The following is a 27,708-nucleotide window of genomic DNA, read 5'->3' as shown; positions in this document are numbered from 1 at the left end:
GCCTGAAAACCTGATGAGAAAAGCTGAATTAGGGTATAAAAGCATCATGCTCCTGACCTCCAGCGTGCCAGGCCCTCCCTCAAGGCACAGGGCCACTTCAATGAGATGGAAGAGTTCAGACAATGATGCTGTGGGTCCCACGTTGTTTCCTATTTGGCATATATGTTTACCTCTGGCTTCTGCTGATCCACATACCTATTCCATATACTCCTGACACCCTCAAATTCACTGGATTCTGTTCTGCACAAACCAGCCCCTTCCCATGCTCAGAGAGTTTGACTAATTTCTTATACCAGCTTTTACCAGTATCTGGGCATCTGAGACTTAGATTGAGAAACTACATTTAGAACCAAATAGTTACAAATGACAACAGTTATTTCGAATATATAAAGCTTCTTATTGTACAGAAGTGATTAGAGTTACAGTGTGGCTCTACAAAAGAGAACCAGAGAGATATTACCAGTAGACATGAAAAGAAAGGGGAATGAAGGCTCAATGGAAAAGATATTTACCAGCAGCTAAAACTGTTTAGAAATAGATGATTACCCTGCACTAGTCTGGAATCTCAGGTCTGCCACTTTGGACCTAGCCTCTACAACCACCAGGTCATCTTCACTTCCCTGACAATTTTGCCTCCATTGGGTCCAATTTCTAATCTTTGAGCAACATCACTAGCTCCTTTCGTTAGTTGTGCTCCTGGCGTCCTGGGCACCATTGGAGAAAGGCAGGACATTGTACTGACTAGCCCAGTATAAATCTCAATCAGCACATTGTATCCCAGCTCTATTTGTCTCTTGGCAACATCTTTATTTAGTTCATAGAGATTCTCCAATTCTGTGGCTTTTGGATTATTTTTTTTTTATTACACTCCACAGAAAGAAATCTATTGTATGTCATGACCCAGGATACTCATTCTTATACATTTAATTTCAACAAAATTTGATGAAATAAAGTTTACTCTTACAAAATATAGTACACTTTGATATATTATTTTATTCTATTTTATTTTGAACATATTAGTTGCAACCAACTGAAATTATTTTATGACCCAAAAATCAATGACCCACTAATGGATCATAATCTTTTGTTTGAAGAACTACTAGTTTCATGATTTAGGTATGTATGTTCAGTATATGTCTACTAAAGATGTTAAGACATAAGTAGCTTCATCTTCCCCTTCCATACTTTAAAATGTGAATTTCTATAAATATTCTTTTACTAATGTCCTTGCCCTCAGAGTTCTGCCCCTCCCCTCCTTTCAAGTCTGCTTTGCTGGTGCTTTGATCTAATCCCACTTTACTGAGCTACTACCCCACTCTCCTCATCCCCCAACTGCCCTCACATCTTGACCCTCCCCTCCCCTCTTTTCTTCCTCTATTGACAGATACACTCAGGTCAGGTCTCTAATATTTTGCAAAATAAATAAATAAAAGCTTTCTTTGAGTCAGCCTTCTGTGTAAAGTACCCATTTTCTCAACTCATTGTTTGTCAATTGATACTTTATTCTTGGTAAAACTTGATAAGTGGTTTTAAACCATTTATTCTTATTACAATTTTTCTCTGTTTACTCCACCTGGATTGTAAGTGCCCTGAGAGCATAGTGTAGAAAAGCAGCGGTCCGTATGCACTGAGTAAGTGGGTTAGTAGCGTACCCAACTCTGAACAGAAGGTCCTGAAGATCTGACTCAGGCTTAGAATTCACTGGCTACCTCACCCTAGCTTTTTGGGGCTGCTATTTCTGCACTTTCTGCATAGAACTAGTATACTATGCAAATAGACTTGCTTAGAAAGTCTAGATGAGGACAATAGAGCCCTGTTTGTTTGAAAATTTATGGAGTACTTTAACATTCCTCACCTTAACTCATCATCATCACATCATACTTCTTAGGTGGATGGAAAGGATCTAGGAACCCCACTTTACATCTAAGTAAACCAAACATAATTTTCACTGCTCATTGGTGATGGAGTCACAGTTTTAGATTCATGTCTGGCACTCTGCATACTTTTCCACATTACCTTTATGTCCTTAACAATGTTAAAATCCTTTGTAATGCTTAACACACCATGTCTGAAAAATAGATATGAAATTTAAAAATTAAATAATTAATTAATTAGATAAACAATATTCTAACCCTAAAAACAAGACTGGAAGATTCTAAAATTACCAATCAGGACATTTCAATGGAACTGCAAAAAGTATATTGTGAGATATAATTTACTAATATGAGCCACGTTCATTTTCTTCTGTAATAGCACCAACTCAAATCTAAGAGAAGTATTTTATAAAGCTAAAATTATAAATGGTTATACATATTTTATTCTCATATACATGAATATAATTTAAATATCACTACAGTTTAGGATCCTGAAAGTCTTATAGTTTGCCAAGAATGAATATGCTTCAGATAAATTAGAAAGGTCCACTTTTAATTATCTTAAGAGAGAATCAATTATTTTCTCTGTATGTATGGGTGGAACTTTGCTTTGCATTAGTGAATTGAATATATATCTTGCTCTGTTTTCTTTCAATCATCATAGAAAATCTTGTAATTCTCATAACATTTGGCTGAGTATATTAGAATTATGTGTGTATTTGTCTTACTTACTCTCCCTTCTCATCTCCCTTTTGTAGGCATCTCCACAGTTTGCCCAAGACTTTACAAGTTTCAAAATTGAAACTGGATTGTTTGTCAGCATACATTTATGAGCTTCCTGTAGCCTAGAGACACACCTTACTCCATTTTTTTCTCTTGAATCACATTGAGCAGATCTTTGCAAACAGTAGGGTCTAAATACATATTGATTGAATTTATTTAAATTTGAAGGTTGAGAAATAAAAACAATTTACTCATTGTGGCCATTGGTAAATGAATTAAACTACATATTATAACTTGATTTGTATTTGAGAAGCTACAAAACTTGGGAATCAGCTTTAGAAATAGATATGTATTAAACATTTTGAGAGAATGGTTTTGAAGGGTGGTTTAGATTAAAAATATATTAAAATTTTTATTGTCTAATGAATATTTAGTACATATTAAACATGTTCTGTTCAAAGACATGGTGGAAAGCATTAAAAGAAAACCATTTCATTTCAGTGCAGCCAATTGTTCAGTTCTTCAAAAACACTATTTTGGTCTAAATTAAGATGGTCACCAGTTTTGTTTGTTTTGTTTTTTTCCTGCAGAAGAATACATATTCATAGTTGTTTGTTTTTAAAACAAACTGTCCTAAAGTATAGGCGACCATCACTGTTAGTATTTTAGCTAATTAAGGTTTTTTGGGTTTTTTTTCCAGTTATATGGGTGGATCCAGAATGATTTTTGTAAAGGGTAGCTTTTACACTGTTCAAATTTTATGCATATTAACTTATTCAAAATTGAATCTCAAATGTATTTCAGTCTCCTTAATGATGCATTGAGCATATGGACTTCCATAAATTCAGAGGATCGTTCAGACTTTCAATATAAATTTAGCCTACATTTATCACCATTACTTTGTGAAAAATCTCTTTTTTGCTAATTTTCTTTAGCTTTTGACTCTATGAAGAAGAGTTGGCTATGGTATAAGAAATTAAACCTCAATATACTATGCCTGTTAATCCTAATGAAAGTTTTTAAGATTCAGACTTTTCCATATTTTTCAGCACAGATCAAATAGCAATTTCTAGTAGAGTGACAAAATGCTTGATTACCTTTTTAATTTTTAGGTTTGTCATCTGATAATATTTGATTAGCTGGAAAAATGACACTTCAATAGAAAATATAATGATAAGGATTCTATTATACATAGGCTTTTTTTTTTTAAAAAAAAGCTGTATTATAGAAGTAGTATGTTATTGAGTCAAGCATTGCATTGATCTATTTTATTGTGGCATTTCTAGTAATTTATGGAAATCTAGACTGGTTATTTCTTCTTTCAGCACTTTAATATATTACTCCACTCTTCTTGTTTGTATGGTTTCTGAAAATAAGTCCAATGTAATTCTTACCCTTGCTCTTCTATATCTAAGGTGCTTCCCCTCAACCCCTGGCTTCTTTTAAGTTTTTCTCTTTGTCTTTGATTTTTCTGGAGTTTGAATATAACATGCTGAGGTGTGGGGTTTTTTAAATATTTTGTTTCTGAGCTCCCTGAATCTTTAATTTATTGTTAATAATTACTTTTGAGAAATTCTCAGTGTGTGTTTTTCTCTGTGTGTGTGTGTGTGTGTATGTGTGTGTGGTTTCTTCCCTCCTCCTCCTCCTCCTCCTCCTCCTCCTCCTCCTCCTCCTCCTCCTCCTCCTCCTCCTTCTTGTAATACCTTAATGTATTTTACACCTTTTGTAATTTTCCCACAACTCTTTTTCACTATTTATTTTCTTTTTGCCTTTCAGTTTGGGAGTTTCTATCTACATGTTTTTAAGTTCACTCATTTTTCCCTTTGCCATGTCCAATCTATTGAATGCCTCAAAGGCATACTTCATTTCTGCTGCAGTTTCTGATTTCTCACTTTTAAAAAATTCTTTATTAGAGTTTCCATCTATCTGTTTACATTACCCATCTGTTCTTATTTATTGTCCTTTTTCCTATGTTTTTATCTCCTCTATTGACTTAGGGCTTCCCTATAGACTTCTTAAGTAAGGTTGGAGATATGCTGTTCTTTCTGTTGTATTTTCTATTGTTTTGTAGGAGCTCCATTGGTGTGGTGTGAAGTGCTGGTTGGAGGAGGTGAGGTATTCTGCAGTCCTATGGTTAGATCTCACTCAAGACTATGATTAGTCTTTAGTGATCTGTTGGGCTATGACTTCCACAAGTGCTTCATAGGACTGGTCTGCCTCTTCCTCACCACTGTTACTATTAGGAAGGCTAAACAGGGAGATGGGTATTTTCCATCCTCAATATTTTTTAAAAAGTTTTTTCCTGGAAAATATTTTTATTGAAGGCAGATCTTAAGAACACCAGAATTCTCTGACACATTTTAAAATTATCACATTTCTTCACCTTCTGACAGTAGCACAAGGGGATTTTTCCCTCCCATTTTCACTATAAGAATGAAATAGGGCTCCAGCGGTAAAAGTCATAAAAGCATGGTGACCTGCCTAAGACTGCCCTCTCACCACCAGAATTTTAAATCAAACTTGTCCACAATGAGCCTCCAGCAATTCATTAATTATAGGTTAGCTTTTCCTACACAACTATTGATTCCCTCAGAATTCCTGCACTTCAGCTTTGGTAAGTTGTGATTCTGTTTCCACCTGTCAGTTTTTCCCATTTTGGGTGAGACAATCACCCTCTATCCTCAGTTCTGGATCTAAGAACATCTGTTGATTTCAGGATGCTCAGTTTTTGTCTGGTTATGCAGATGGGAGTATCAACCCCCAAATTCCATACATGATAGGCCAGAAATTGGAAGTGGTTACTTATATTTAAATCAAGAGAGTACACAGTACCTAGAACAAATGATTTTTAAACAAATAACTTAAGGAGTAAATTATTGAACAAATGCTATATATGAATTGAAGAATTCTATGAAAATAGGAGAGAACTACTAAATTAAAACTGATTTACTCATTAAATACTACTCCGTTTTCTAACCTCTGACTTATCATTAACTAGTGTGGGCAGTGAGCTCAGTCACAACCTACAAGTCTGCAATATTTTGGCTATTTGACTATAATAGACATAAAGTTATTACTTAAATTACCAGCAGTTAATACATATTGTTCCATCGAGGAGCTCATCTAGTGCCAGATATGCAGCAGATAATAGTACTTACTAGATAAGAAGAATATAGCCATTTGTAAATCTTGAACAATGGGATAGTAGAAGCTGATATTAAACATTGTGAGATTAATTTCATGCACAATACATTCAGCATGGAGCTGTCATAATATGCTGAAATATTATCAAAAGGTTAGACTGTAAATTAGAAAATCTAAAAAATAGGCTATGAAAAGTAAACGAATGGATTTACAAAGGCTACAAGCATATACATGCTAAAGAGCCAAGACTCTACTGTGTAGTTTTTCATGGTATCTGACATGTGACATACATCAAAGCGAATTTGTTAAGTTGTGTTCAGAAAGTAAAAGCCCAATGAGATGGTAAGGCTCTAGGGACCTACCACTAACAGCATTTGTTTATGCCTCACTTCCTAGTCTAGGCCTAAGATGAAATTAAATGAGAAAGTTATAATTGACTACAAGTTTATATAATCATAATTTCAGAGATAAAGATATGTTAGAGATCCTTCAGTTTAGCCCCCCATTTGATGAAAGAATCCCTCACAAAATATTCTTGAGAAATGGCCCTCTAGCCTCCCTTGTGAAATATGCCTCTATCAGCTCTACTGACTACTTACTATATTCTAGGCACTGGGTTAGGGTTTCTCATGCATTTTTTTAATGTTTCACAACACTCTGAGGAAGGTAACATTGATCCTATTTTACTGAGAAATTTAAGAGGCATTGGCCCACGAATAAAGAAAAAAGGAAGGAAGGGGAAAAGTAATGAAGAAAAGAAGAAAGGAAAAAAGAAGGGATGAAGGGAGGGAGGAAAGATATCCAAATAACAGATAAGGCTATGCAGACTCCCAAGGTGAAGATGAGCTGATATGATGACTATAGTTAACACTGCTATATGATATATAGGCATGTTGTTAAGAGTAAATTCTAAGAGTTCTCACCATAAGGAGAAATATTTTCTATATTCTATCTATATGAGATGATGGATGATAGATGAACCTATTGTGGTAATCATTTCATAAGATACGTAAATCAAACCACCATGTTATATGCCTTAAACTTACACGGTGATGTATGCCAATTATTTTTCAGTAAAACTGGGGAAAAGGTGATTAATCAATGATGGGTGAATATACTGATGTAGGACAGTGACATGCCAATTGTAGAAAATATTGTGGAAAATATCACAATAATGAATAAATAATAAATAAATAATAATTAATAAATAAACACAAAAATAAACTCTGTGTTTCCTGTACTCACAACTGTAAACCTATTTTTGCAACATCTTGTATTATACCAGAAAGCTGGGTTTATAGAATGTAAAACACTACAGGAGATAAATATTATTTTATTTTATCAACAATTATGGTTCATTTCAGATACTCCTGTCCATATTTCTTCAATCTTGATCTTACAGATCAACTTGACTTTGAAGTGTTGTTGTCACATTAAGAGGACTACTAACTTAAACATATGCCGAATATATTATTGGACCAATTTAGACAGTATATGGAGAAAATTCAAACCAAATTGTAGGAGCAAAGAAAGAGGTAATTGGGTTTAATTCATTTAAGAGTTTTGGGCATCTTTTCCTCTTGGAGACAAGATGACAAACATATTTCTGTTTTGTTATTTTATCCTGAGCAGGAAGAGATGGGAGAATCTAAAACAATATTTTAAGAGTGAATCAGTTGGAGCTCAAATCCAGGCTTGACAAGTGTAGTGCTCCTTCTGAGTGAAAATAAATCCCATTGTGAAGCAAACAAAGAGTAGGAGGATTAAGCTTAATGTGTGGAGGATCTGCAAGTGGTTTTGTTTTTTGTTACTGCAAATATTTTTATGGGTTAATTGTATGGGGATTGAGCTCATTTGTTTTTTTCTAAATTGAGATGAGCCAGAATATCTCTGGGGCAGAAGAGACTTCTGCTGCCAGTAAGAATGTGTATTTTTTGTTCTAGTATTACCTTTTTGCAGCTAATAGCTTTTTTTATTATTATTGTCTAAAGTTTTACATATATCTCCTTTCCCCCAGTTGAACCCCTCCCCAACCATTCCCACCCCAGGCAAGCCCTCACCAGTCCATTGGTTATGCTAATATGCATGCATACAAGTTCTTTGGTTGCTCTCTAACATCCCCCCCCCCCATTTGTCTCTGGATCTATTCTTGTTCATCAAATTATGTTGATCATTATATCCCACATATGAGTGAGATCATGTAATATACATCTTTCTCCTACTGGCTTATTTTGCTTAGCATAATGCTCTTCAGTTCCATCCGTGCTGTTGCAAATGGTAAAAGTTCCTTCTTTTTTTAGAGTAGCATAGTATCCCATTGTGTAGATGTACCAAAGTTTTTTAATCCACTCATTGGCTGATGGGCACTTAGGCTGTTTCCAAATCTTAGCTATTGTAAATTGTGCTGCTATGAACATAGGGGTGCATATATCCTTTCTGATCGGTGTTTCTGGTTTCTTAGGATATATTCCTGGAAGTGGGATTACCGGGTCAAATGGGAGTTCCATTTTTAACTTTTTGAGGAAACTCCATACTGTCTTCTACAGTGGATGCACCAGTCTACATTCCCACCAGCAGTGCACTAGGGTTCCTTTTTCTCCACATCCTCTCCAGCACTTGTCGTTTGTTGATTTGTTGATGATAGTCATTCTGACAGGTGTGAGATCTCATTGTTGTTTTGATTTGCATCTCTTCGATGATTAAGTGACTTTGAGCATGTATTCATATGTCTATTGGCCTTCTGTATGTCCACTTTTGAAAAGTGTCTATTTAGATCCTTTGCCTATTTTTTATTTATTTTTATTTTTTATTGTATCGTTTATCTTCCTTTTGTTAAGTTGTATGAGTTCCCTGTAAATTTTGGAGATTAAACCCTTATCGAAAATATCATTGGCAAATATGTTTTCCCATGCAGTGGGCTTTCTTATTGTTTTGTTGATGGCTTCTTTTGCTGTGCAGAAGCTTTTTATTTTGATGTAGTCACATTTGTTATTTTCTCCTTAGTCTACATTGCCCTAGGAGCTGTGTTTGTAAAGATATAGCTACGACATATGTCTGCTATTTTGTGCAGCTAACAGTCTTGAGAAAGGGGTTATGACTTGCAGGTCATCTCACAAGGAATTACTTGCTACTGACATGTTAGTCATATTAATCATTACAGGGTTGTCTCTATCCAAGTTATTAACATTTGAATACCTATTCAAATTGCTTTAGCAAAATGCTCAGCAGTTATCAGGAATTATATGAAGTTCAAAGTGATAGCTAAAACAATTGAATTATTTCCAAAAACCTAAGTTACACATGGAATGGGGTTGTCAGAGCTAAAAATTCATTTTCCCCTTATTTAAGAATAAAAAAAAATCAGCTGGCTGCTGATAAGCTATCTTTCTCTACAAACAATACATAAGAAAAATATTTTAAATTTTTTATCAAATTATTTAAAAATACTAAATGTCTAATGGAATTAATTAGAGGTACAATCTCAGACTGTTTTACTTCATTCTTTAAAATTAAGTATCACATTATCTCATTCAATGAACAAAATAAACTGAAGAACAAAATAGATCCAGAGACATAGAATCATGGAACAGACTGTGGAACCTCAGAGGAAAGGTAGGGGAGGGTGGGTGGGTTGTAAGAGATAAACCAAGAAACTTGTATGCATATATGCATAATCCATCATAACCCATGGACACAGACAATAGGGTGGTGAAGGCCTGGGGCAGGGGGGTTGGATGTTGTGGAAGCTGGCTAGAAGAGGTCAATGCCGGGAGAGGGGACATATGTAATACTTTCAACAATAAAGATTTTAAAAATAAATAAATTAAATTAAACATGACTTATTTTTCTCAATTATAATAAATACATGAAAAATATAATCTTTATAATAAAATATTATTACATGATACTGATACTTAGAGACAAAATTTATAAAGGCTTTACAAAAAACTTATTAAACTGAAGGATCCTGAGTAATTACAAATTTGGGAAGGAAAGTAGAAAGAAAAATTCAGAATGCATTGTTTCTAGTTCTAATCTAAGCTGTTCTATTAATGAGTAATAGAATTAACTCCATATGATTTTGGATTCACTTCTGAGCATACCAGAAAGACCATATTTTTGGAAGGTCAACAGAAGAGGCCAGATATTTTGTCTGAATCCACATGGAAAATAAAATTAAGGAAACTGTTCAATTATTCAGGCCAAAAATACTCTTGGCCAATCTCTGCTATCATCATTATAATAATAATCACAATCAAGAAGAGCCCTTACTGAAGCAAGAACTGATAGATATATTTAGCTTTGGAATTTGAAAAACAAAAGACTTTTTCATGTTTGACTTCAGTGCATATTTTCTTCTTCTGTACAGAAAATTTCCCTTTTAAATGAAACTGATTTCATTTAAAAGGGAAATTATACACTCAGCTCCACTTAAAATTCAGGTAATTTTCAAAATATTTAGTGCCAAAATAAATCTTTAGACAGAAATATTTCAATACTATCGAAGGAAGCACTATTACCAAGTCTACAACAAATTTAATTATTTCAATATCTTCCAAAGTGGGCAGCATGTACAAAAATCAGCACAACATTAGTAAGTTTTGATCAAAGGAACTTTGGAAAATACTGCTAAATCAGCTTACCATGAGATCTTAGATCTTTTAATATCTAGATATGTTACCAACCTATGCATTAAATATACAGAAGCATATGTTGATATACAGCCACAAGATGGGAGGTCAACCCAGACAGAGGGAGAATTATGAGCCAAGATGAGCAGGTGGGAAAGCATAAGGCATCTTTTGGGAAACTCTGGAGTTGCAGGAGATAAATCTGGACATGGAAGGAAGAATCAGACTGTGTTCTGACTCCTTAAAAACTCAATCACTACCCATTGAAGATTTCCAAGTAGGGGAGTAATCATATAAATAGGGTCATTTTGGAAGATTACTGTGGCCATAAATAAAAAAAGTTGGTTTGGAGCAAAAGAAATACTGGAAGCAGGAAATCCAGTCAGAAGGCCCATGCAAATGTTCAAGAATGAGATTAAATAGAAATGATAAAAGAGAATGCAAAATAAATAATGAAAGCAAGACCTATTGCAAAATAAGAATGAGAGGAATGAGAAGCAGTTTCAAAGTTATCTTAAAGAGCTCACCAAGAAAGTGATGGTGACTTTAGTGACCACAGTGAATCTTTTGCAGTTACTATCTAAATGGATCATGCTTTCTAACGGTCCCCAAGGCTTGGTTACAGGTTTTCTACCTTATAGGACCTGTCATTCTTGATGACATGGTTAACTTCTATTTATTCTTTAAGAAGTCCAGTTCACTTGTCATCTCTTCTTTTTAAAATCACTTTTGTATGCTCTCTTAGTATCCTAGGTATACAATATCTAGGACAGGAAAATCAACATATTTTAAAGATATATTAACATATGTGTCTCTCCTCAGTTAGATTATGGGCTCCCTGAATTTATGGAGCAAATTTGCCCATTTTATAGGCATCCAAATTGGAAAGAAATAAGTAAAACTGTCATTGTTGGCAGAAGACATGATACTGTATAAAGAGTATCCTAAAGACCACACACACACACACACACACACACACACACACACACACACACACACTAAAATCACTGGGGGAATTTAGAGAAATAAATGATTAAGGAAGAGCTCATGGGATAGCAATATTGTTTATTTTGTTTTAACTTTTGTTGAATGTATTGGGGTCACATTGGTTAATAAAACTGCCTAGGTGTTAAGTATATAATTCTATAATACATCATCTGTATTTTGTATTATGTGTTCACCTCCCAAAATCAAGTCTCCTTCTGCCACCATTTACCTTCTTCTTCCTCATGCCACCACTTTGACCTTTTGGTGTTGAACTCCTGGGGTTCTGGGTGGCCAGGAGCTTGTCCAATATAAAGTAACTTCAAACGCAGTCACTTACTGGCAAGGTAATTTCTGACTTTGGGATATGGCATCGAAGGAACCAATCCAGATAAAGGATTCTCATTGTCCAGGCCTCCTTGTTGTACAACCAAAGACTGACAGCTGGTGTTCAATCTTTTCCCTTTAAGGCTCATGGGTTAGCAGCTTTATAGATAAGGGCAATACTGATCATAAACCCGGCTGCATTTACACAAACTGTAGAGTTAGCCTCTTCCCTCCTGCCTTAATCCTGGTGCTTCCTTCTCTCCCTTACTGAGAAATGTCCTACGTGGCATTTTTGTTTTGTTTTGTTTTTTACAGAATAGGGAACTTTCATCTGCATTAAACATCTGGTCAGGAAAATATCCTTTTCATCAATGATTTTATTAATTTCATCTGGGAACTCATCAGCTTCCTCTTGGTTGGCAGAAGCTGATTTTCTTGTTATCTTGACATTTTTAAAGCCAAGCCTCTTTCCAAAATTATCAAACCATTCTTTGCTGACATAAAGTTCTCCAGATTTAGAACCTTTAACCTTCCTTTTTCTTTAAGTTGTCATATAATAACTTTGTTTTTTTCTAATCATATTTGAGTCTATACATATGCTTTGCTTATAGCAATCCTGCACCCACATAAAAACTTGAATTTTTAATATGAGATAAAAAGGTATTTTGCAAAAAGTGCAAGGTCACACCTGCTGGCATAGTTGCTGTGATGGCTTAATCAATTTTCATTTTTTACAGTGGTCCTTATGCTGGGTTCATTTATCTTGAAATGGTGGACAACAGCAGCTGCAGACCTCAACCTATGTTACATACCAAGAAATTAAAAAAAAATATTGCAAAATCAAGACTTTTCTCTGCTTCTTGGGAGTATTTTCAGAACCATTAGAGGCACTTTGCATAGGTCCTCTGGTGTTACTCAAGGTTTACAGCATTGCACTAAACATGATGAAAAATATGGGAGAACCGCAAGAGATACCTTCTTAGTATGTACACCATTTACCGGAGAGAATTACTCATGCAGAGATGACTAACGTCATAAGGCGATTTAAGCACATACTGAAGACACATGTGTCTACCACAATAGCATCAGGAGGTGGCTACAAAATTATTATACCAGTACACTGTATGTACTATAGTTATATTTTTGCAGTTATGTTTTAATACTGTATCTTTTCATTTGTTTACATTCTCTTAACTATGAATTTACTCCATGTATGGTCTATGTTTTGTGCATAAGTTTTGATAACTTTTAACTTTTTATAATTGATTTATACCTATTTTATGGTAGTAAATGATAAAATAGACAGGTATCTACATATGTTTTATAGATTCATGACATATCTTTCTCTTAATTTTTCTGATATTTCTAGGCTACATGGGTCATTTGTAAGATTTTTTCAAATTGTTACAAATCTCCAAAGAATTCTCTAGTGTATTTATTTTTTTAAGCCTGCATATAATTGGAACTGCTCAGTTCAAACCAATGTTGTTCACGGGTCAACTGTTTATTAAAAGAAACTGAAAGACATGTCAATCCAAAGGGTAGATATTTTTGGATCCTGATTTCAACTGACCCAAATTCATATGTCATTTATGAGACAACAATGGAAATAAGAGCCTAACTGATATGAAAAGATTACTGTTCATTTTTATATACGATAATGACTAGGTTGTCTAGGTATCATTATATATCTTGAAATACTTTCAGATGAAAAGATATGATGCTTAGAATTTGATTTGCTTCAAAATAGTTCCTGGTGGTTGGAGGTGAAGGAGGCTGAGTGGTGGTGGTAAAAATGAAAGAAAACTTATTATTATTGGAGTTGGATGGTAGCCACATAGTTTATTTTTATATGTTTGAAAATTTCCATTTTATATTATTTTAAAATGCTTGTTCCTGGGTCATATCTCAGAGCTATTGAATTAGAGTATCTGAGAATCTAGGAATCTGGATTATTAACAAGCTCCAAAGTGATAATTGTGCACACTAAAATTTGGAAATCACAATTCTAAAATAATTTATCCCATTGTTCTTTCTCTTTTCACTGAAATACAGTCAATTGCATACACATGCCATATCTTTAAAGACAGAAACTATCTTCCGTCTCCCAAGGCCATACATTTGATATGCACTCAATAAGTTTAGTGATCTTAGCCTAGTTATTTATTGCTGTTCACTGTGAATAAATATTTTATGTCTAGATTATACAAAACTTACTCACATATTCCAATATCTGGTCCATTTAATATCAGGAGTGTGCATCTTCTCACAACTGTTAGCAATAATCCTTTGGCTATGTGGACTTTCTTTCTTAATGGTCCTATTTAACACTCCTAATTCATAAATGCCAATATTCCCATACCTCATGCAGCAAAGATAAAATCTAACAGGATGGAGACAATAGCTGCCTCTTTCACAGACAGATTAAAACAGAGAATATTAGCAGCCATGTATAGGACCTACACTACTGCACACACTCAGGCGTGCACACACACACATACACACTAAGAAAAAGAAAATATTTCCATCTGTCATTGACACTCAGCTTTGCCCGAGGTTTTGGTTCTTTGCAATGATTCATTTATAAAACAACCTTTCTGACTCTTCTAATAGAGTATTCTTGGGAAAATGTAACCTTTTCTTCAGAATGCCCTCCCCCCCCCCCCCGAAGACTACTATTCTGTAAACCTACACCTTGGAACTCCTGAAAGAATATAACAGATTCTGTCTCATGCTGCTTAGTGTTTTAGTTCTATCACTAGCTAGGTGCTTTTGAATATGACATTATTATGTTGGGTTCTGGTTTCCTCCTATACATAATTCTAGAATAAATGTCAGTCTACTTTAGATCATCTCTAAGTTCACCTATGGTTTTATGCTACTTCTAGGAAAACATATTTCACTGATATTTAAACAGAAAACACAACGTTTCAGAAAAAAGAAAGATATAAAACGGTTTCACCTCAGCTTCTTAGACAATAACAAACAAGGTCAAATGGGTACATTCTGTTCTGAAGGAATAAATCCAGGAATATGAAGGATTTCTCTCACTCTTGCTTACCTGCTTATGAGCATGATCATAAGAATTAATATGATTATCAAATTCCTGGTGTTTGTGATACTGCTTGTCACATAATTCACAGTAAAAGTTTGCCTTTACATCCTCCAAGGCCTTTGTTGAGGACTTCTCCTTTTCTGGAAAATCCTAAAAAGAAAAAAAGAAAAAGTGTTGGTTATATTTCTCTCTAATAACATAACCAGATATCATATTACTCAAGTTGGTATTTTATTTTACTGTGACTGACATACTATAGTTAGGCTCATTGTCGTTTGGAAATTCATGGCAATGGAGAAGTAACTTTCAGTTCAGCCTTGTCCCTAAGTTATCAATAAAGATATAATGAACTAGCCAAAGGAGCCCTCAGCTGAATCCTGGTCATTACTCATCCCCTTCTTGCCACCTGTTCCCAGCTCACGCTTCTGCTGACTCACCTACCTGGAATAATCAGCACCTACTCAGTGACCCCTCTCAAGCACTACAAGGCCCCTCTGTTACAGTCTTTTATTGGGACATTAATTACATTCTGTTATATCATTCCCTTATGTGTCATGTATTTTAGCCTGGGACTTGCTGTTCTCACTGTACATACTGCTTTTCCGACCTTGTTAAAGTAATGAGCGTGTACTCCTTTCCCGATACCCAGCTCTTTGCCCCCCTGGGGAGCCTCTCCATGACTTTTCCAGGAGAAAGTCTCCATGACGGTACTTATTACCAAACACATCTCTGATCATTCCCACTCATCTCCTTCACAGACATTTCTTTTCTACATATTACCCCTTACATTTTTGTGTGGCACACCATTTCATCTTTAGCCCTTGGTGACCTCCATTCTCACTATAGCTACAGCCTTATTTGTCCATAACCTCTAACTCAAGCCTAAGCTTCTTCCACAAGCCTTAGTTAGTTCCTGACAGACATCACTAATGGGTTTATCACATTTTTAAGACTCTTACCCTTACTACTTTGACTACGCTTTATTGCAAACAGAGCTTTGACCACATCATCCCCCTGCTTAAAATCCTTTTGAATTTTCTCATTGCTTATAAAATAGTAGTGATGGATATTTATTGAGCATAAACTATGCGCCAGGTATTAGGCTAAGTATGTGAATTATCACATTTATTCCTCACAAAAACCCTATAAGTTTTATCTAAATCTACACTTTACAGATACATCAACCAACACTTAGAGATTACACACTGGTGATCACTGAGTAAGTAAGTGGAGAGAGGAATTCGAATTAAAATAATCTATCCTTATTTCCCATGGTATAAATAGCTGAGCTTTACATCTCCCTTTACGGCCAATCCCCTTATTACACCACACAAGCTCCTTCCTGTATCATTAGTGTTATTTTGTGTCAATTCCTGCTCCCATATTACCCTTTTTAATTCAGTGACTAGACATACCATATAATAGCAAATGATCTGTTTTCATGCCTATTGCTCCCAAAAATCCTTTGATGGCAGGGACTGTTTTATTCATTATTGTGTCCACAATGTGAACATATTGTCTAGCCCAGAATAGATGCTTATTGAATATGCATTATGTAAATCAATGGATAATGGTGGCTTACATATTTAGGTCTCATACCATTCCACAAGTTCTCTATTATCCCGTGCCATAAAGGAATGTCTGACTCATAGAGGAAACAAAACGAAACAAAAAGTATAAAAAATGGATGAGCAAAATAAAGGATGGGTTTTAGCTTTGTTTCTCCAAAATGACTAACCCTGTACAAAAAGAAATCAGGCCATGAACCTAAATCATAGGAGCATCACTGGCCAGACAAGAAAGCAAGCACAAAAATTTAGGCAGTTTCTCATAGGGTTGGGTGAAGTGATGGAGAACTTAATTGTGACATGGGAAAATAATAATTCAAGTCCAAATATAAGAGGCAAACACATATAGTAAAGAGCAGGAAGGACATGTATGCCATTAATAAACAACAAAGCTAGATCAAATATTTGGATTGCCTATGTAAAACAGTCGAAGGACGAATTTGGTTAAATTTTAGCTAATGGGGGTGGGGGATAAAAGCTATTGGACAGGATGTATCCACTGATAACATTGACTCTAATTTCAGGATTTAAACCCAGTTACTCAAAGAACTGGGACAATAACCTACTAGTGTAGTCGCTGTTGAGAATTGAGGCAGGATTGTAGCATTGAAGTAGAGCTAAATATCTTGATGTTGTAGGCTTAGAACCAAGGGAAACCATTATTTCTCACAAGGGTTTTTTAAATGCCCTTTCTTAGTATAATTTCAAGGACTGGATTGGAATGAGGAACTACTTTGGTTTACCCATAGTTCTTAGTTTATGACAACAGCCTTAGAAAACTGCCAGTGTGCCTAAGATATTAAGCAACTCTACCTCACGCTTAAACATGCCTCAGCTTTATTAACAGGGTGTGGGGCAGGAGTCATAACTGAGAATTTAATCTGTGATTAAAGTGGATTTTCCTAGTATGAATCCTATTATGTAGAGGATTTTATGACAATAGCTCAATGGCCAGGAGTGAGGCTTCTTCAGTTACTCTTGGTATCTTCATCTAAACATCCTTTATTTCTACAACAAACTTTAATTATGACATTACATGCATTTCAATGGAAAATGTTATAATTATAAGAGAGTTATACCAATATTTAGTCGTATACCATCTCATCTGAATGTTCACATTTTGCAAAGTAATCAGACTAAATTACATCCCTCATTTCTTGCTTAATTTTTCTTGGCAGGAATAAGAACATTCCCAGGGCATCTCCCATTTCCCTTATGAAGAGAGCGAGAGTGCACAGGTGGGGAACAAATGCCATTAGCAAAACATAGAGTTACCAACCTAATGTATCTGTCTAAACCAGAAGAGTATGGAGCCAACAGCACCGGGGATAAGAAATGGGGAAGCTGGGACCTGTGGGCAGAAATATCAGGCAGCGGAGAATACATGCCAAGAGTTGGGTAGGGTTAGAGGAATCAAATCGGAGAATAAATAAATGATTCCTTAGAAATCTTTGTCAAAACCTGAAAAGTAAGGCCCATGATACTCCTCAGTATGAGGTAGGCACGAGCTCAACTGTCTATGGAGACGGAGCTAAATTGAATCAGCTCCAAGTAACAGAAGGCTGGAGGGTAAGGCCGCAGTAGAAGAGGTATCATATAGTCTAAAGCTATCATTTAGCAAAAAGGGAAAATGATGTTAGTAATAACATGACATAGAAAATCAGGTCAATGGTACAGCAGGCCATGCTTTCCATTGTATGATGCTGCCTCATCCTCCCAACCATTCATCTATCCATTTAACCATACATTCATCCAACTAACCAGTAAGCAGTCATATATTCAAGAATCTCTTATTGAGCAATTTCTGAATATCAATTTCTTTCTGGGTCTTGACCTCAGAATTTGACGTCTAGCATTGGATAATTACATGTAAAGAGGTAAGCACTGTAAATTGTGATAGAGTGATAACTTTGTTACTATAGAGTTTACCTAGTTCATACCAGTCAAGAGCACTTGTTTTTTTATACTCCACAAAAAAAAAAAAACCCACAGCTGAACAAAAAACCCAAAAAACTCATAGAGGCAAACAACAGATCATTGGTTATGATAAGGGAAGTGGGGTTGGGGGGGGGCGGGCAAAATGAGTAAAGGTAGTCAATTGTGTGGTGATGGCTGGAAACTAGATTCTAGTTGGTGAGTTAGATGTAGTGTAACACACATATGTCAAATTATAATGTTTTATACCTGAAACTTATATAATGTTACAAGCCAGTGTTACCACAAAAATAAAACAAAGTAAAATAATTTAAAATTATTGGAAGAAAAATTAATGTGTTCCCCCCTCTCTGTTTCTTTTATTCATAGCATCAGATACAGTTAAGCACTCAGAATTTCTTGCCTTTTTATTTAATAACAGGATACTTTTACTGGTCAAATAAAATTGAAGGCAAATGAAGGTGAAATTTGATTTCTTAAGTAATTACATAATCTTTAAATATATTTAGAGATATGGATTAAATATAAAAGGAGTAAAATACCAGTAAATTTAAAAATAAGAAAAAAAATCAATGATTCACAATAATACAGCAGACATACAAAATATTATCATCATTGGTTTGCTCATTTGAAAATTATTCAAATTTTTCTTCTCACATTTTGCCTATGAAGAGGAGGAATCTTAACAGAAAAAATAGCATTTATAATATAAAACTTCTTATTAATCATCCTAAATGATTCATTAAAAGGTTGAAAATGAATTATAAATTGAACATGACTGTTGTTTTAATAAGTCATTTAAAAACATTAGGTATTGCCAGTGGGCCTTTTATGTTGCGCTTCAGTAAGAATTCTATAGTCATTAATTACTTTTCATAATTAATATTTTGAGTGCAAGGAGAGAAAATGTACTTTTTCACACCAAGAATTTTACATTCATGCACACAACAGGTGCATCTGTAAAGAGTCAAGTATTCTGACTAGATTAACATGTTTATTTAGAAATAGATGTTTACTATCAAATTATTTTTATTATTGTAACGATACTTACACACTTATACCAACTGAGCTCTCATTATAATACAGAAATCAGCCAAGCATTTCATCCATCTTAACTCCCTTAATCTTCCCACTAACCTTATGATGCATTATTTATTATTATCCTATATAAAGATATAGAAGACAAGGTACCAACAGATTTGGAAACACAATTGATGTTGAAGTGCAGAGACTGGACTGGGACTCAGATCTGCCTGATTTCAGAGGTATTAATCACCATGCTCACAGCTGCCCCAATTACTTAGGCTTTACCCAGACACCACATAATTCTGAGCTGCCTCTGCTAACTTTTATGTAGAGTTAGGATGATACAGAACCCCAACTCCCAGAGAATGGTAGAGGAATAATTATAATTTTAAAAATCTACAAAGCTCTTGGAGCTGAGAGATGTGCACTAGGAAAATACAAGGTAGTAGTCTTGTTTCTACTGGTTATGAATATGTGCCCTGATTCTTAAAAAGGAAGAGAGAAAATCAATTGCTGTTCTTCATATCTCCTTGATGGTAATACCAGCTTGGAGCTTTGAGGATTGAATTCATATTCTTTGCCTGAAAACTCACATTTGACCTTTCACTGTTATGTGTAAGAGATTGCTTTAAGAATTCTAATGTTCTCTGACCTGTTCTAATACATTGGCTCCAAATAAAATCCTGCCTGAGCGAGAGCATTTTCCCTCATCTCCATTGATCAAGTGGCTGTGGCTGAATAGGAGAACTCTTTTGGCCTCCATTGTTTTCCTGTTATCTCTAGAAGAGATTAGGAAAGGAAAAACTCCTTTTAGAAGGTTTTATTCATTTATTCATTTTATTTTTGTGATAGGAAAAATAATGTCTTTGAAGACTACATAGCCCAAATAACAGCCTTTATCATATAGAAGTTTTAAACTCTCAAGGTTTCAGTTACCTCAGTATGAATTATGGGAAATAATGAGTAGCTTGCAGGTTTGTTGTGAGTATAAAATAATATCATAGTAAAAAGCAGCATATGTGTGTGTGTGTGTGTGTGATACTAGAAAATTATTTAAACTAATGCCATTCTCCCATGAGTCTACAATTCAACTGTCATTTTCAAATGAAAACTTGAGCAAGTGAGAGGGGCCCTTATCATCTTTGGTCACCATCTCATATAAAAGCAAAATCCCTGTAAGTAAACTTCAAATTTGGTTTATATCACTAGAGTTTTAAGATGTTTTTGTCACAATTTTTTTTTTTAACATTTAGACTACAAATTCTATACATAGTCAATAGAGCATCTTAGGTGTGTAATTAATGTTAATATTACTAATATTGATTTCCCTAAAAATATGGCTTCTTTTATTGAAAGAAGGATTTTTGCATTCTATAGCATCTATCAGGATACTTGTTATTTAGGAGAAGCTTAATAGATATTTGTTGAATAAATAACATTAATGAATAAAAAAGCAGAGAATGCCTTTCCCACCACATTAAAGATAGCTTGGCCTACCCTGGCAGTGTTAAGACATATCATGGAGCTGTTAGATTTTTAGAATAATCTTTTTTTTTAAAAAACAAAAATGTATCTTCTGAAGTCTAGGGAGTTTCTTGAAAAATCTTAAAATAATGGAGTGTGGCAACTGCACACAGATTTACAATCAGAATAGAGTTTTTTGTCTTACAATACTCTTACCATTTTACCATAATCTATCATCTACCTTACAATTCATTGACAATCAAGTTTGGTTTCCTGGACTTGGAATAAGCCATGACCAAAGTTAGGCCTTTGTACCAATGGCTAGGCAGCTGTGATGTCAGCACTCCCTTGAGTTGAAAAGGAGCCTTCCCCCTCTTATTAATGATCCATTCAAATTGTCCAGGTGAGAAGATAAATACAACCACATTCAATATGTGAACTTGTCTTTGGAGACAGCTCAGCATCATTTCTAATTTGAAAAGAATAACAAGTGAATGGCAAGGTGCCAAAATGATGACTGCATTTCTGTTCATGAAGCAACAATTAAATATTTAAAGTTTGCTTGTATATCTGCTTATTTTGGAGGAGTTTTCTATTTGGCTTCATTGGAACAGAGATTATTTTTGAAAACACATGCATTTCCATTAGAACCACTTTCATCATCATTCCATGCCACCAAATTTAGCTTCCTCAGCATAAATTAATATACAGCTCTTCTACCATAAAAACACTTTAGAAAGTATAGAAGGCAGTCCCAGGTGCATGCTAAGATAATCACCGCAGTAGCTATCGTAATATTGCTTAATTACGCTTGTCCGCCACGAAAGAGAATAGGGGAAGTTATAATTTCCATATTGCTTATTGATCAGATATACATGCTGAATTACACAAGTTTATAAAGGTCATGGATTTGTTTTCAGAGTTCTTCTTTAACAAACAATGAAACAGTAAAAAATATACATAAACAAATGAACTTTGCTGGACACAATTTAGTATTAGCCCATCTCTCATAGAGAACACCCCAGCCCTCACCAGTAAAGCAAAACAATATCCTTGAGCAAGGCTTGAATATCTATGTAAATTGTCCCAGGGTCAGGGAAATAGTTGAATCCGTTAAATTGTAGTCCTTGGCGTAGAGTTCATGCCCAGCATATACCCATTAATGAAAGCAGGAATCAATAAATGCAATGAGTGAAGGAATGAATACATTTGAAATCTAACTTTTTGCTTTGTTATTTATTCCATCAAAGGGGAGATAATTGGAAAGCCTCAAATCTGTATGTACAACTATACATACATATAACTGTACAACTCAAAGCATGAACCTTTATGTAAACTACAGACTTTAGCTAATAATAATGTATCAAAATGTTAATAAAAAGGGAAGCTATGCACAAGAATTGGGAAGAATACATGGAACTTCTGTATTTCCTGTCTAATTTTTCTATAAACCCAAAAGTGCTCTTAAAATAGTCTATTATTTATTTAGAAAGTAAAAGTTTCAACTAAATCACATTTTAATAGTTCTACCTTTGTTGAACTTGAAGAAAAACAATGTGTGGTGTGAGACTAATCTTACCGATGTTATGTAGTGCTCACATATTTGCAATCACTAGATCCACTGAAAATTGAAGGGTAAAATCTCTATATTTGAAAGAAAGATTTTGAAATGTGTCTATTGTGTGGGATGTAAAACATGATTAAAAGTGGGTTCTTTCTCCTGACTGATAATTCTGTCTCATTTATAAAGGTAGTAATTACCAGCCCATCAATTCATCTCACAGATATGTGTAGCTGTAATGAATATAGATGTGTTGCATTCATCTAACTTGAATACAGCTAAATGAATACATCCATTGTGCATTAGACAAGAAGTACTTTCATTTAGCCATTATTCTTGCTGTAACTATTTATTGTAAAAATGCAATTAATAATATCTGACATTTCATTTCCTAATGTAAGAGAAATCAATGAAAAATGTCAGGTAACTAGGTTTTCTAGAAAGTTGTTATTGACATCTGCTCAATTACGAATCCTTTTCTTTTAATTCAGCATTTGTAACAGCTTAGGGGAGAAATGGACAGGAAGAGATGCTGGACTAAAAATTGCTCACTTTGCTTCGTAATTGACCGCAAGTATTTTACCTTCATATATTCAAGTGATTGTCAGGTAAATTCTCATGCTTCAGCCTTCTCAGATAATCCTGGTATTAGTCTGTATATTTCAAGAATCATGTTTACATTCTACATGTGCTAAGACAGGTCTGGAGACTCCTGAAGTGATGTGTTAAAATAGCATAAATCCAATGGCTTTGCTGTTGAAGCAGGAGAAGCAAAGCAGATAAATGCCAGAATTCTAAGGGAATTTGCTCTGTTCTCCTGAATGTCTGTATTGTGTCTGATAAAAAGTCTGCTACATTTGGTTCACTTGCTCCATAACCAGAGATGTTTAAAAAGTGATTGTGCTCACAAAGGCACTTCATTACTTCAAACCGGCTGTTGCTCCAGGCTTCTATCTGTTGAAATTCTAACAAGTAATTTACTTTCAAATTTAAAGAAAACCAGCAATTGTAAAAAAAAATATATGCTATACAGAAACACTGTGTCCCAAGTCTTGAGATATTAACTTCAAGCTGGGAAATGTGTCAAAGTAAGGCACATCTATTAAAATGGTAGTTTACTTTGAGAGAAAGGGATTCACAAATGTACTCTATGTTCATTTCAAAATCATGAAATGATGTAAGGAAAGCTTAGCTCAATTGTCATATAATGTTCAAGAATCATTTGTTACTTATATTTTGCCTAGTGTTATTCTCACACAACTTTGCAAAACTTTTGTAACTTCTGAAAGCATATAAAAGGAAGTCTGTATATCAGTTTTCTGTATACATATTTGATTTTTGAAAACAATTTAAAAATACTTGTCAGTCACCCTGGCCACTGTGACTCAATTGCTTAGAGTGTCATCCCAAACATAGAAAGGCTGCAGGTTTGATTCACAATCAGCGCACATGCCTACCTTGTGGGTTCCACCTTGTGGGTTCTATCCCTGGTCAGGTCACGTGAAGGAGGCAACAGATTGATATTTCTCTCTCACATCTCTCTCTCTCTCTCTCTCTCTCTCTCTCTCTCTCTCTCTCTCTTCATCCCCCTCTCTCTCAAATATAAAATAAGCATGTCCTCACAAAAAACAAACAAACACCTTGTCAGTTGAAGTCAGAAAAAAGCCCGATTAGCTGGAAACCGGGGCTAAAATAAATATGTTTCATAATCATAGTATCAATAGTGCGTGCACCCAGATTGTGGGCAGCAGTCAACAGTTGAAACAGATATTCACAGCTGCTTAAGCAGTTAAACAATCCTTATATATTGTTAACACTAATACCAACTCAAGCCATATAGCTGTGCTCTAATTGTGTGTGTGTGTGTGTGTGTGTGTGTAACTAGTCTGAAAAGAGAGTCAGCTACAATCAAACAGAAGTTATGCGTCCATTGCAAAAGAAGTGGAATAGAAAGTTAGAATCATAATACAGGCATGTCATTAGAAGGGACCCCAGAAATTCTTTGCCAAATTAAAATAAAAATGCAGTTGTTTGGTTTCCCAAGGTTAATGTAGGATAGAAAGCAAATCTGGGATGAGAACTCAAGTTATAGGCTCAGACCTTTGGGACCAATGACAGAACATTCATTCTATTTTCTCATTTGGGAAAGGGGTGCGATACAAGAGTCTAGAATTTTGTGTCTCTGAAACTCAAGATGTATAAATGAATATTTAGAGACTTTACACTGATATATAAATATTATTTCTTAAGCCATATCATCAACATCTCTTTAACAACACAATTGCAAAGTATGTTCATACTCTTGGAATGCTAGAAATAGAAAAGTTTCCATTTCAAACCATCTCTTAAAGGAGGAGACAGAATCACACTTCATAGAGGATTCCCTCTGCCTTTTATTCCCTTAGGCTTTTTTTTTTTAAGCATTTAGAGCTTTATGAGTCCATAGACTGTTAGTTTCAGGTAGTTGTAGTGGATTGAGTGCTGAATTTAGCCAGGACTACAGACTAGCTTTAGAAAGGAGCAAGCTACCTTCTTTTAGGATATTGGAGGGATATCTTATATGAAAAGGGTAAAAAGAAAAAGATAAAAGAATCCATACTTAAGATATTTCACTTACAAACAACTTTCTTATGCTTCCCTTGAAGGTATTTAGTGTAGGACAGGGATTTTGTTGTGTTATGAATGTTGGGACTATTCACTGCGTTACTATGCTGTGCAAGATAATATAACACACAATTCCTGTTCCCAAGAGACTCTCAGACTACCTACAGGGATCAAATTAATTCACAAATTGAAAGTGACAAGAAAAAGGAATGTCTGATCATATGGTAGAGATTTAAAGTGCTGTGTGTATTCAGAGAAGGGAAATGGTCATGCTTCTCTGTAAAATGCCTAAGCAGAACACCTAAGCAGAATATATCTATTAAAATAGAATTCTATGGTCTAAATTAGTAGTTTTAGATTTGACTTGTACATATAAAAATGAATGACACTTGAAGGGCTCTTTAATTCTTGAGTTTAAGAATGTGACCTAAAGTACTGCTGAGAATGAATGAACCTACATTTAGTGATGAGAATAGTACAGATTATATTTGTACTATTACAAATTTTAGAGAGGACATGATTCTTAGTCCCCATTTTCTCTTCTATTACAGAAGGTATTTTAAAAAAAATCTTTATTGTTGAAAGCATTTTACATATATCCCCCCCTTCCCTCTCTCCACATTGACCCCTTCTAGCCCGTCCCCACCCCCACCCCAGGTCTTCACCACACTATTGTCTGTGTCCATGAGTTATGTATATATGCACACAAGTTCTCTGGCTGATCTATTCCCACCCCTGCCTTCCCTCTGAGATTCGACCATCTGTTCCATGCTTCTGTGTCTCTGGATCTATTTTGTTCATCAGTTTATTTTGTTCATTAGATTCTACAATGAGTGAGATTATGTGATATTTGTCTTTCTCTGACTGGCTTATTTCCCTTAGCATAATATTCTCCATGCTGTATGAAAGGGTAAGATATCCTTTTTATACTGCTGCATAGTATTCCCTGGTGTAAATGTACCACAGCTTTTCTTTTTTCCAACCATCTATTGATGGGCTATTTCCAGATCTTAGCTATTATAATTTGTGCTGATATGAATATAAAGGTGCATACATTCTTTCTGATTAGTGCTGGTGGGAATGCAGACTGGTGCAGCCATTATGGAAGGTATTATTTCTGACCAGTAGCTAAAATTGGAATTATGATCCTATGTGGTTTCTCAGTGTATTCGGTGTGATTTATTCCCAGAACATCTCTCTTGAGCTTTCTGCCTCTTGTGTCAGTGTCTTTATACAAAGTCTGAGTTCTCCTTGAATGATCAGAGTAAAACTGAATAATTTTAAAAGTTGACATTCTCTGGGACTGACCAAAACTAGATCAGTGTTCCTCAATGGGAAACCATTTGTCATGGGATATTTTTCAGGAGTCCTCTTTTTCAGATAAAATTGAACATCCCAGCTAGAGATTTTAAAGACTAAAATAGGATTTCAAAGATTGGAAATAAATATTTATATTATTACTGTGTTGCTATTGCTGTGTTAGGTGCTATTGGAGTTGTATAAGATGCAGAAGGTACTGTCCCTGTACAAAAAGAATGTGTAGTTAGCTAATGGGGCTAGAACATGAGGAAAACAAAGAAGTACTTTACATGTAATAAAGAGTAAGAGCATTAAGGAGACACAGAGATGGAGATCAGAGTCTGAATCCCAGCTCAACCACTTGCAAACCACACAGCCTTCAGTACATCTACTAATTTATGTAATGGAATGATCATGTCTCTCTTGCAGGATGATTGTAATCCTATATAATAAAGAGATAATATGCTAATTAGACCAAATAGCAGAACAACCATCCGGACGACCTTCCGGATGAAGCCAGGGCTGTGAGGGGCTGCGAGGGCCGGCCGGGGCTACCAGGGCCGAGCCTCTTGTACGAATTTCGTGCATCAGGCCTCTAGTGATTAAATAAGCTCATACATAAAAAGCACCTAACACAGTTGTTTCAGGCACCACAAAGCAGTTACACCTGTAATAGCAAATACAGAAACATGCATTAGATTTGAGTGTAATATACTGTGACAGTTACACACAGACATTGGGCTGCTTAGTGGAGAAGTGTCTGGGTTGGGAATGGAGACTTGAGGGAGAGTCGTTGAGGACTGTACTGAAAAATGCTGGCTCCAATAGGGGAGGGGGAGCCAAGCCTCCCTTGGCTGACACCCAAACACTGTAAGTAAATGAAGAATGGGCCCACAAAGTCGAATAAAAAGGATTTCTTCCCACAGGGAAGAGATGTACTTAGCTGTACCAGCTTGAGTGATGTACAATGCAGATGACAATTTTTTCTTCCTTTGGGACCTGTCTTTGTGTTGCAAACTAAAGGGGGATATTCAATGCAGAGACAAGGAGAAGCCTCAGCCAGACACTTCATCATGCCTCTGTGAGGGCACTAGTGCCCTTTATTGCTGATTCTTTATTTCCAAACTCCCCATGGCACCATATTCCACATAAGTTACTTGCTAGAAATAATGTTCTTTGCATTAAACATACATTTCCTTTCTGTAAACAGGCTCTACTTTCCCTTGCAGATGGTGAGCTGAGCTGGCTTCTTGACCCGGCCTTTTGCCTCTGTGCCTTTTGGGTTTCTGCCTTTCTTCGAATTTTTTAAAGTACTTTATTTTTTTATTTATTTATTTTTTTTGCTATTGAACAAAAGCTTTAGATCAGGGGTCCTCAAACTACGGCCCGTGGGCCACATGCAAATACAAATATTGTATTTGTCCCCATTTTGTTTTTTTACTTCAAAATAAGATATGTGCAGTGTACATAGGAATTTGTTCATAGTTTTTTTTTTAAACTATAGTCCGGCCCT

General features: G+C 35.2%; 1 protein-coding gene across 1 annotated transcript in view; it reads right to left on the bottom strand.

Moving 5' to 3' along the window:
• Positions 1 to 27,708, bottom strand: part of ZNF804B (zinc finger protein 804B) — a gene marked incomplete at its 3' end in the record, with an annotated part of 395,223 nt that overhangs the window by 65,904 nt on the left and 301,611 nt on the right. Inside the window, exon 2 of the mRNA XM_081102593.1 lies at positions 14,745 to 14,888. Coding sequence (XP_080958719.1) covers positions 14,745 to 14,888 — 144 coding nt within the window. The remainder of the gene's footprint in view (positions 1 to 14,744; positions 14,889 to 27,708) is intronic.

Source organism: Myotis nattereri (genome assembly GCF_964212035.1).
Source record: "Myotis nattereri genome assembly, chromosome: 11".
Lineage (NCBI taxonomy): Eukaryota > Metazoa > Chordata > Mammalia > Chiroptera > Vespertilionidae > Myotis > Myotis nattereri.
The sequence above is the reverse complement of the archived record's forward strand: the minus strand, read 5'-3'. Positions and strand labels throughout refer to the sequence as shown.